An 11,485-nucleotide genomic window follows, 5' to 3' on the forward strand; every position below is an offset into this window, starting at 1 on the left:
ATTGGAGTCAGTTAGGCCTTTATTTGAATTAGTTTGAGAATTTCCATCAATTTACAACTCATTAGAGTTCATGGAACCTTGAGGTACTTGATTGGGGTCAAAGGTCACAGACTGCGCCAGCACCGGTTGACGAGTCGGCAGTGTTCCAAGCAGCTGGCGTTTTGTCCCACTGAACACTGAGCGTGCCGAGCATACAAACCAAAACCGTTCATGTCTTCGTTAGTGCTGCAAACATCTCGTGACGCATCAATGTGTGAAAATTCACCAACAGTGAAAGGCCCTTCTCGCGTCACCTGAGACCCACCAGGCAAGCGCAAAAGAGATTTCTCCTCCTTCTCAAGTTAAATAGAATGAGCAGAGCCTTTCATCATCCTCATCATGGCTGAAGAGAAAGGGTCAACAACAAAGTCAAGGAGAACATACACTGCCACAGGGATGAAAGCAAAGCAGAGGACGAGTTGCGCAGTCATTCAAGTTGTAAAAACGTTGCAATCAATTTAGACGGGGCCCAATTAAGACCCACCTGCATAGCAACTAAGCTCTTCTTTTCAGACAGACATCTGGTCCGAGCCAACGCTTAGTCACATTCAGCGGCCTCAAAATAGCAACAAGCAAAACAAAACGTGTTAGCCGACAACCATGTGCAAGAAAACAATCAGCACTAACTTGCCGTCGGTGGACTAGCGTACGTTGCCACAGTGTTGGTTGGCATCGCTTTGGCTTCAACGGCTGACACAGAAGAAGGAAGTGAACGTTCCTTCACACACGTTACTGAGGCACCGAGACGATGGCGTTTCGATTTTCTTCCGCACGCACGCAGACAATGAGTATGGCTGTTTCCTGCTTGTGTGGGTGTGCCCCCATGGTCTTGTGTGTTACTGTTGTTGTCTGTGTAGGTGGTGCACCCCCATCCTTTTGGGGCTCCGGTGAGGTCGTGGAAGCACAGCTGCCGCAAAGGCGGGCTCAAAGTCCAAGAGCCGCGGTGAAATGACGGACAAGTCCCGTGCTAGGCCGTCCGGCTCCTCGCCATCATTATCCTGATCCCGTTGGGCGCCCGGGGCCACTCCGTCTTGGTCCGTATCCATGAGGAGTCGCTCGCTGCCGCCGTACGGACCCCTGGTGTAGGAACGGGGCTCAGCATCAGTGTCCGTGTCGAGGCTGGAGGCATGGCTTGCAGTCGAGCCTTCCTCGCCGTCCGAGTACGCCACCCTGGAGGAGCCCCCGCCCACCATTGCTGAGGGTGCCATCTTGTCCACAAACATCCGTTGCCAGTTGGCCAGAAGGTCCTCGGAAGAACTGGCAGAGCTGGCCCCCACGCTCGGCGCCTGCGGAGGTGTGTGAGTTCAAGGGGGGGTTGTATACACACATATTTGGGCGTGACAATTTTTCGATTTTAGTCTCCTTTCCATTCAACCCAAGTGATATCTGTATCTGAACATTTTATTGCGGTCTACATATGTTTGGTGTGCACTGACCTGTGGCGGGCTGCTGAAGGGGCTGGACTGGCTGGAGGTTGTGTCGGCAGCGATGGCGCCGTGATGCTGCGGTTCGCTGCGCGAGGGTGCGGGGCTGGGGGGCACCAAAGGCTGCTCGCTGTGCAGGCTGAGTGAGATGGCCTGGCGCGTGGCGTACGTACAGTTGGGAAGCGGACTGTTCTTGGGAATCTTCACCTTGTCGTCTGAGGAGAACTCGATGACCTTCCGCCCGGGGTAAAGCGGGTTGGGCGGCGGTGGTGGTGGGTACGGATTCAACTTGTCGAAAGAGGGTGCGGCGCCTGCCTCCTGGCCCGCGTCCGGCACGCTTTGGCACGAACCGTCGACCACAGTGTCGTTTTCGGTGCCTGGTCCTTCCGCCGTCATGTCCACGTGCACAAAGACGTCCTCGGCGGTCGGCCAGCCGCGGCTGCTGGACTGCGCCGAGTTGAGGAGCAGCGGTTCGGGTTTTTCCAGGACGCGAGCGATCACCGAAGTGGGAACCACGTCGGAAGGTGTGAGACTCAACGTGTCCGGGTCCTGGCCGCAGGGGCTGAGGCTCGGCTCGGGCAGGCTGCTGCTCTTCATGTGTTTCTTCAACATGTCCTGAAGTTCGCACGGCAGCTGTGCCACAGCAAAGCTGGCTCGGTGAGGCCCCGTGCTTGCAACGCACTCACTCACTCGCACGCACGCACTCTCACAGGTGCTCGCACACGCGCACACGCGCACACGCGCACACACGCACACACGCACACACACACACACACACACACACACACACACACACACGTGTGTACCTTGACTTTTAAGTGCCCCAGTTTGCAGCTTTTGGAGTTAATTTTCTTGCTACATTCTGTGAGTTCTAGTTCATATGAAGCGCAAGATTCAGTAAAGTGGGAAAAAATTACAGAAATGAGGCTGCACTGCCCTTGCACAGGCAAGGAGAGCGCTCTAAACAACCCAGCGAGCGACCTGCCCCTAGGGACAATTCCAAATGGTCCTATTGCAGTGGGAGCTCCCGATGTCACACACTCGGCCATGCCCCCATTCCCTACCCAAAACGCGTGTGGGCGTCTTGTGAAACTCCTAAGTCAAGGTACCACTGCGCACTAATGCAGACACGTCAAACTACTTACATCAGCAAACTTGTGGTTCCTGAAATGTGACTTGTTGCATTTGAGCAGCTGCACGGCAAGGTTGCAGTCCAGCCGGTAACGTTCCTGATGCACACACACACAAAGATACCAGCTGCTTGAGGTGACCTTGGTGGGTGACCTTGCTATGCTAACGCTGAGCCAACGTGCAAATAATATCGAGTCGAAAGCCTCATAAATAGAGAAGGGTAAAACTGGCTGGCTGGCGATGGGATCAAGCCGTTCACCTATTTGGGAGGAGCGTTGTTAAATTAGTATCGCTGGTTGCTGATTGGATTCAAGAATGGTTGAGAACGACTTCAGATTCCAGAGCTGGAAATGGACGGAATCACTTTTGAACAAACGCGCACAGGCTCACTCACGTTGAGCTCCTCTAGACGGTCGATGGTGTTCTTGGCCTCTAGCAGCTTGTTGGTGAGCTCCACCATCTCGCCATCCATCGTCTTCTTGTCTCGCTCCAGCGTCCGCAGCTGCGGGACGGGCAAGGGCAGCGCATTAGGCAGCGGCCCATCAAGAGAGACATTTGCAAATGAGGAAGGGTGGATAAGGAGGAGAGCTACAAACATCAAGAGGGTCACAATGAGGAAGAGAAAAGGAAGGCTTAGATGAGGAAAATGAACCCAACTGCATGGACCCAGGTCTGACCGACGGCAGCCTGATGAAGATGACCACAATTCCATTCGGAGCAGCGTGAAAGGCGGGTGGTAAAAAGGATTGTCGTGTTTCTAACACAAATTGCAACCTGATTGGTCAAATCAGTGCAATCATCTCAGAAAATGACAGCCTACCATCGAAACATTTTCTAACGAACTTTTCTTTTTCTTCAGCAATATTGCTCGCCGCCGCAACTGGCCCGCGCCCAATGTTGGCATGCGATCAAACTGATGGTGCCGCTGACGAAGTAAAGCTTTTTTTTGAGCAGCGGGGCACTCATCATCTTTCACGTACGCGCCCTTGTCATCTTTCACGTACGAGAGAAGCGTATCGAACGGCACAAACGGGCCTCCGAGAGTCACTTGGTTAACTGTAGTTGTCAACAATTTTCGACATGTGGAGGATAGAGCGTTCCTCGGTCGGTTTTCTAAAAGGTGTCGGGGGCCACGGTGGCAAAGAGCCGACAATTTCTGGGGCTGCTCTGGCAACAGTTCAGCTCCTTTTGCTCGCCATGCTCACTTGCCATCTTTTGCATTGGGAACCCAAAATGTTGTTAACTCTGGTCACCGGCAGCTACGCGTAGTACGATGGTGGCTGTTGCTACGGAGACGGACGGAGAGGGCCACAACATGGGTAGACCAAGTCAATCAATGCCATCTGAAGTAACGTCAACAAACAATTCTTCTCGAGTGAAGGCTGCCACATCATAAGACAAACGAATGAGGGACCATTTTGAGATGCTCCGGGCTGAAATGGTTACCAGAGCATGAAGCTTCTCTTCCAAGTCCTGATTGGCCCTCTGAGACGCCGTGTAGCTGTTCTGTAGTCTGCGGAGGGTAAAAAAAAAAAAAAAAAAAAGACCATTGTGCTGTCAGTCCAACTCACGCTTTCTCTCCCCAAAAGAAAGCCAGGGTTGCCGTGACTACTGCATGCCGGCTGTGCTAACACACACAAGTACAAATCGGACTGCAGCGCAAACAGGACTATTGGAATACAAACAACGCATTGTTCCCTCTCAAGACGATCTCATTTGTGTTGAAAGGAAACAGAGTATAAACACGCGCACAACTCGATTTTGAAGTCTTCTTCACATTTGACATTTGCGATTTCTTTGTTTTCAGAAGCAGGTTGCTGCTCCAATAATAGCGTTGAAGTGCAGAGGAGGCTTCACAGAAAAGTGATCTAGATGAGGCATTTTCAGCTATGGCGAGCGGCGAAAGGTTTTTACTTGGCGGTCAATGCAAACAAACAAAAGGCCTCACCGGCGAAACTTGTCCCTCATCTTGTCAAGGTCGTCTCTGCTGCGGCTTAGCTCCGCCTCCATGTAATGGCGGCTCCCGTCAAACTCTGCCTCCGCAGCCTCCAGCTTGTGGGCGGAGAGAGACAGGCTTCGGCGGAGGTCCTCATTCTGCTGCTGAAGGATTCTGCCCGACAACAAATCATCATTGTGGAGGCGGCAAGCAATCCTGTGTAAATCAGCCGCAGGCTCCTTTCGGCTGTCTTGACTCTACTTGTCCACGTCTGACTTGCCGCATTTGAAAACAGCAGCTGTACTTCTGACTCCTCACTCAGTCATGAGCGGAAATGAGCTCTTAATGTCGTCAAGAGGTTTACAGTACCCCGACGGTCCCTGAAGGTTCGAAAAGAAACATCCAACCAAATCCCTGCCTTTCAAGTAACTTAATATTTCCAAGTACAGTGGTACCTCTACTTAGGAACTCAATTGGTTCTGCGATCAGGTTTGTGAGTAGAAACGTTTGTAAGCAGAAGCAATGCTTCCAATAGGAATCAATGTAAAAGCAAATAATACGTGCCAGACTATCCAAAAAGTCACACTTTTTGCCCGAATACTCTTTGTAAAACACACAGAAAACCAAAAGAACAATTTTGTTTTTGCTTTTTCAAACCTTTATAACAAAAACTAAATGTCACTTTATTCTTGACCTCCTAACTCTGCTTAGGCAATATTTTCTACACTTGCTAAAAAGTACCCCAGAAAAGTCACAGAAAAAGTCAGGCTAATAACTTATTGCTTCAGTTTAGAAGTCGAAAATTGGTTTGTAAGTAGATACAGAAAAATCGCGAAGCTCCGGTTCGTACCTCAAAAGGTTCGTAATTATAGGTGTTCTAAGTAGAGGGGCCACTGTAGAAGAAGAAATAGAGGAGCAAAATGTGCAAGCCATATATTTTGGAAGGACCTTCATCATAGGTACGAGGAGAAAGGGGCTCATTGGGAACCTGACTTGAAAGGCAGAACACTTGATAGGCGTGTTTGGGATCTTTACTCATTACAAATATTCACTATAAATGACCGCAGCCAAGCGGGGGTGGCAGGGGCAAGGGGATTCTATGCACGGGTGCGTGTCATTCTCAGGGATTTGGAGTGGGAGCAGGATTGCGTTCTTGCACATGATGTGCTAGTGATCAGCGCTGTGGTGGCTTTCAAATGTCAAGGCGTTGCCGTTAGGCTTCCTTTTGGGTCCTCTGTGTAAGCCCCAGTCACACGAGGCAGTTTAGGATGAAACTTATCTGCGCGATGAAGGCGAGGTGACATCAACGAGCAGAATCGCAAGGTCATCTCACCTGATCCGGTCCGAGTCCGACAAAAGATCCTGAAAGACCACACAGGCAAAAAAGACCACAGAATCAATCAGATGAACATCGTGCTGAAAAACGCAACAGGAGGAGATGAGGGGAGTTAGCAAGACAAATGAGACACCGCTAACACATTTCGCTCTATTAACATGCACTGTCCTTAACATCAAAATGAGGAGCCAGCTCCAAGGACAACATGAAAAGCCCAAAGTTGGAAAAAGGACCTCACCAGTGACAGCTTACAGTCACTTTCTAGGAGGAATGAAAAACTGAAGGAGAATGTTAACATGTGCCGTATTTTCCGGACTATAAGTCGCAATTTTTTCCCGTGTTCAGCGGCTTATAATTAGGAGCGACTTATATGTGAAATTATTAACACATATCACTTGATCATTACTTACTTACTTACTATATTATAGTTGATCACTTCACGTTATTTTCATTTTAAACCATATGAGACCGCACTAGGTCTGTGGAATAATTGGAGCCGCCACTGAAAATGAGTCTGACCTCAGCGCCGCATGTACTTCCGGAGTCAGTAGCGGCGTTGTTTACAAGTGACACGGAGGACTAAGATTTCAATGGATTTACTGATTCGGAGTGACGCGGATGATTCGATAATATTATTTACGTATGTTATAGTCATTTGATGTATAGTTATATAGGTCTGTGGAATAATTGGAACCGCAACTGACGAGTTCGACGTCAACGCCGCATGTACTTCCGGAGTCAGCAGCGGCGTTTTTTTTTTTTTTTTTTTTAAGTGACACAGAGAACAAAGATTTCGGTGGATTTAATGATTTGGAGTGACACGGATGGTTTGATAAAATTGTTATTTATGTTATCATTATTTGATATATAGTTCGTATAGTTATATAGGGGGCGGCTTGGTAACGCACTGGTTAGCACGACCGCATTACAGTTAGGAGGGTGCGGGTTCGATTCCACCTTCGGCTCTCCCTGTGTGGAGTTTGCATGTTCTCCCTGGGCCAGCGTGGGTTTCCTCCCACATCCCAAAAACAAGCTTGGTAGGCCGATTGAGCACTCCAAATTGTCCCTAGGTGTGAGAGCGAGAGCGAATGGTTGTTTGTCTCTGTGTGCCCTAAGATTGGCTGACAACCAGTTCAGGGTGTCCCCCGCCTACTGCCCGATGACTGCTGGGATAGGCTTCACCACGCCCGCGACGCCCGTGGGGACAAGCGGTACAGATGATGGATGGATGGATGGATGGATAGATGGATATATAAGCCTGTGGAATAAATTGAACTGCAACTGTCGATGTGCCTGACATCAGCGCCGCATGTACTGCCGGAGTCAGCAGCGGCGTTTTTTATAAGTGACACAAAGGACGAAGATTTTGATGGATTTGATGATTTGGAGTGATACGGATGGTTCGATAAACTGACTTTCGCAAACTTCCAGCTTGCACTGCATATTTATTGGACCAGCAGTGTGTTTATATTTTGCATTGTCAGTTCTGTTGTTCTGTTTTTCTGTTTGTCTTCCTCTTTTTAAAAGTCATGAGCTGTGTGACAACTGACAACTGATTTTCTCCAGAGGCAAGCTGGAAGTTTGCACTGCATGTTTATTGGACCAGCAGTGTGTTTATATTTTGCATTGTCAATTTTGTTGCTGTTTTTCTGTTGGTCTTCTTTTTAAACATCATGAGCTGTTTGGGAACTGACAACTGATTTTCCCCAGAGGGGACAATAAAGGTTTCAATCAATCAATTTATAATATAGTTGTTTGAATAACTCTTAATATGTTACGTCAGGCATGTTCTCAGTTTTTCATTTGTTTATGCAACGTTAGCATACCATAAAGTCCTCCGATGCAACTTATATATGTTTTTCTCTTCTTTATATTGCAATTTATGGCTGGTGCGACTTGTACGCCGGAGTGACTTACAGTCCGAAAAATACGGTATTTAGTTCTTCAAGTTCACACGCTTCTTTTGATACTCATTTGCTTGGAAAACAAATGAATGAAAAAATTAGATTTTTGATTTGAAAAGGTAATTTTAGAGCTATAATGAAAAATTCCCCTCTGCGTTTCCAAATAATCCTTGGAGCTCAGTTGTCTGTCTAACCCTACCCCACCCCCTCGGAGCCAGGCCTGGAGGTGGGGCTTGTTGGCGAGCGCCTGGTAGGTAGGCCTGCACCCACGGGGCCCGGCCAGGCCCAGCCCGAAAGGACACCAGCTGTGTGCTCAGGTTCTGTGAGCTGGGCGGCAGCCAAAGGTGGGGACCTTGGCGCTCCGATCCCCACCCACAGAAAGGTTGGAAAATGCCAAGTGACAGTTCTTGCTGCTTGGGCTGCTCTGTCGTTGGGACGGGGGGGACAACGGCTTTGGGGACGAGAACAAGGAATGACATGTCTCTGTACTTAAAGCTGGTAACCCTAACCCCTACCTACCTTCACGTGTGACACAACATCCTGTTTTGCTCGAGGACGTCCACCTGTGTTTCCTTGATTTACCTTGGACTTTACATGCCCCGCCCTCTCGACACGTTTGAGCGCCGCCGACCACGTGTCCCAACGCCGCCTGCGCTCGGCGCACGCGCCGTCGGGCAAGCACTTCCCGCCGGGGCGGGGGCCAGTCCTTTGACGAGAAGCCTTCCTGCCCAGCTCTGTGAGGTGGGTGGGGGTTATGACGCGACAGGTGATTTCATCCAGAAAGGTGGAAAAGCGGACCTTCTCTTCCAGGAGCCGCATCCTCCACGCCAAGCGCGGCGAGAGCGAGCCGGAGGAGCTGCGCACAGACTGATCCCTGTCCAGAGAGGGTGTGGGCAGATAGCGGGCGCCCCACTTTGCGCCAGCGTCCAACAGCTCCGCCGACGTGGACTTCCTGATGATGTGGCAGGTGCGTGCCACGGCTGGGGATTCCGCTTTCTTCAATATGCCCTTGGGGGCGACGGCAGCTCTTCTTTGGTCCTGTCGCTCCACAACGGCACCCCGGCGGCGGTCTTGGCGCCAGCGGGCGCGGAAAGACTCTCTCGGCGGGTCGCCGATGGCAAATTCCAAGCTGGACAGTCCGGACACGGAGTTGCTTTTGGACCGAGCCTGAGTGACGCGACGCTGCCATTTATAGCCCGCGGCAAGTGGCTGAAGGGGAGGCGGAGGTGTGTTGAGGGTTTGATGCTTTACCTGGCTGCCATCCGGCGCTTGTGTCTGAGGGGCCGGCGTGGGCATGGGCGCGGCAGCATGCCGCACTTCGCGATGCTGCGGCGGAGCTTTGCGGTACGGCTTCCTGGACGGCGCCGCGCTGGTCATCCTGGGCCTGGGTCCTTTCCTGTAGGCGATGTTCGAAAAGATGCGTCAAAAGAAAGGATGGCAACTGTCCGCAAAGTACCAGCGTGACTGGCCGCCGCTCGCCCGCCCGCCTCAAATGCAAGCAACCGAGTTTACTCGCTCGTTTGCGCTCCGGGTCGAATCTTGTCACAGCTTATCAGCGTCTGATGTGCCTGTGCCTGCGTGCGTGCGCGCCTCAGGCTGCACATTGATCTCAGCAAGTTTCCAGAACAGGAAGTGGAGCCGCATTGATCAGAAAGATTAGCTTCGGCAAATGCTGACTCCCATTCCAAACCACCTTGCGCTTTGACATGCAAAATAAAGTTCAATCTCACGCTTGGCACATACGCTGCCACTTTGTGTCCCTCGCTTAGAATGGGGGAGAAAAGGCGCAGGCCGCCTGGCCGGAGCGTGTTTTCGCGAGCTGCAAGCGCGCTCAATTGATCATGTGGTCTACGAGTGAACAATGAGAGGACAACTGCGCGCATTAGTAGCACAAGCAGAGTACAGAAGTGTGCACTGGTCGTGACTTGAGCACTGGCTCTTTTATTGCGGCTTTAGGTTCAGTTATCTTTCTTGCACCACCCGTTTTCTTTTCATGTGCGACCTTAAGTGCCCAGAGAGGCGCCTCGAAAGCATCATTGTGACCTGCCTGCCGCCAGCCCTACGAATGACAAGACAAGTTAACAGCGGAGTACACATGTCCTCGGAGTGGTGAGCAGCAAACAACACCACTGACACTTAGATCATCCTGGACTACAGTAGGTCCATAACAGATCTGCCATCAATGGCGACTCAGAATTAAATCCCTCACCTTCCCGGGCAACGCCATCTCTGCCGAGCTGTCCTGGTCGGCCGACAACACGGGTGTCCTCAAGATGGCGCAGCAGCGTCTGCACTCCTGGAGAGTGCTCAGGAAAAACATCAACTGCAAATTGCTGCTGACCCATCCTCTATCAAGAGCATCAAGTACCACTGCACTGAGGCAAAGCGCAAGAAGCTCCAGAGAGTGGTCAAGAAAATCATTGGATGATCCTTCCCCTCCAACAGCAGAGCGCAGTCCATCATCAGACAGCACTCATCCTGCCCACAGCCGCTTTTTGCTTTCTGCTTTCTAGCAGACGTTACAGGTGCATCAAATCCAGGACAAACAGATTCAGGGACAATTTCTTCCCAAAAGCCATCACCACCCTAAAACACACAAAAGCCTCTCCACTCCGTATGCTATTGATTAAGAATTACGTTGACATTTTTAACTGCAATACAAACAAAACACAACCACAACAACACTGGGGCAGCTACGCAATAGTAACTGTTGGAGTGAATTTGAAACGCGGCACATTTAGAAAGAACAACAGGGACAAGGGGAAGAAGGCATGAGCACATTTAGTGAGCCTTACTCATTCTCAATTCTGTTCTAGTCCACCTTGGGGATGAGAGGTTCATAAATGGGACTGCCGTTCTTCATAACGCGTGCACTGTCGTGGCAACACATGAGTACCAACAAGATTGTCTCGGCCTCCAAAGTTTGAGCGCCCCCTTCAGTCCTTCTCCCTCACCACGCACGCACGCAAACGATGAACCGAGCCTAAACCGACTGGGCCGCGTAAATCCGAGGCGGCCTGACCTGAGCGCAGTGCCAAGCCTTAACCAAAGGGTGCCCGCATCTAGCGAAGCCACCGCGATCGGGCAAGCTGCGCTCACAAGTGATCCAACGTACCTCGGACGTCAGAGTTGTCGGCAGGCCGGCACGCCGGTCGGCCGAGCGGAGAGGAAAGTTTAGCCGGAGCTGCGTTCTTCAGCACGGCACGGCACGTCCCGGAGCGACCCGAAAGGAGGGGCGAGCGCCGATACTCGGCCGCAGAAGTGGTGGCGAAGCAGGGCGGCGAGAGGACGAAGAGCCGCTCGCTTCGAGCGACCGTCAAAAATCACTCAGAGAAAGTTAGCGAGCTGAGCGTTCGCCATCTTTATCCGCGGGGCATGATGGGTAATCCTCCCCATAATCCCACCCGCGCCCCTCCCGCGTTGTGACGTCACGCACCGCCAGCGAACGTTCAGAAAGAAGCGTCAATTCGTGAGAAAACACTGAAAGGAAAAGCGTCACTTGGAATATCATTATAATGCGGTCGTGACGCCATTAAACCACAATTTTGCTGGTGCTCAAAGTTGGGCACATGGAACCTTATTCTAAATAATCTATATTGATATAGAAACAATATATATATATATATATATATATATATATATATATATATATATATATATATATATATATATATATATATATATATATATATATATGTGTGACAATATAAAGAAT

The 11,485-nt window shown here is 50.5% G+C and overlaps 1 protein-coding gene across 6 annotated transcripts; it reads right to left on the reverse strand.

The window, feature by feature from the left end:
- Nucleotide 1: 1 nt before the first annotated feature.
- Nucleotides 2–11,169, reverse strand: tjap1 (tight junction associated protein 1 (peripheral)). 6 transcript variants are annotated; one of them, XM_088384492.1, is made up of 12 exons: nucleotides 10,886–11,169; nucleotides 9,022–9,166; nucleotides 8,569–8,899; nucleotides 8,290–8,504; nucleotides 5,864–5,892; nucleotides 4,543–4,704; nucleotides 4,041–4,107; nucleotides 3,252–3,281; nucleotides 2,989–3,096; nucleotides 2,609–2,692; nucleotides 1,476–2,096; nucleotides 2–1,325 (listed from the first exon to the last, which is right to left on the reverse strand). In XM_088384492.1, the coding sequence occupies exons 2-12, from the start codon at nucleotides 9,145–9,147 to the stop codon at nucleotides 876–878; spliced, it is 2,223 nt and encodes a 740-aa protein (XP_088240618.1). In that variant the 5' UTR covers nucleotides 9,148–9,166; nucleotides 10,886–11,169; the 3' UTR covers nucleotides 2–875. The 6 variants fall into 6 exon arrangements, with proteins under 6 accessions (XP_088240618.1, XP_088240619.1, XP_088240614.1 ...); XM_088384493.1 differs by having other exon boundaries at nucleotides 8,290–8,899; nucleotides 10,886–11,168; XM_088384488.1 differs by having other exon boundaries at nucleotides 8,290–8,937; nucleotides 10,886–11,168.
- Between the last annotated feature and the right edge of the window lie 316 nt (nucleotides 11,170–11,485).

Source organism: Syngnathus floridae, chromosome 9 (genome assembly GCF_059516105.1).
Source record: "Syngnathus floridae isolate MCC-2025c chromosome 9, RoL_Sflo_1.0, whole genome shotgun sequence".
NCBI classification, from domain to species: Eukaryota; Metazoa; Chordata; class Actinopteri; order Syngnathiformes; family Syngnathidae; genus Syngnathus; species Syngnathus floridae.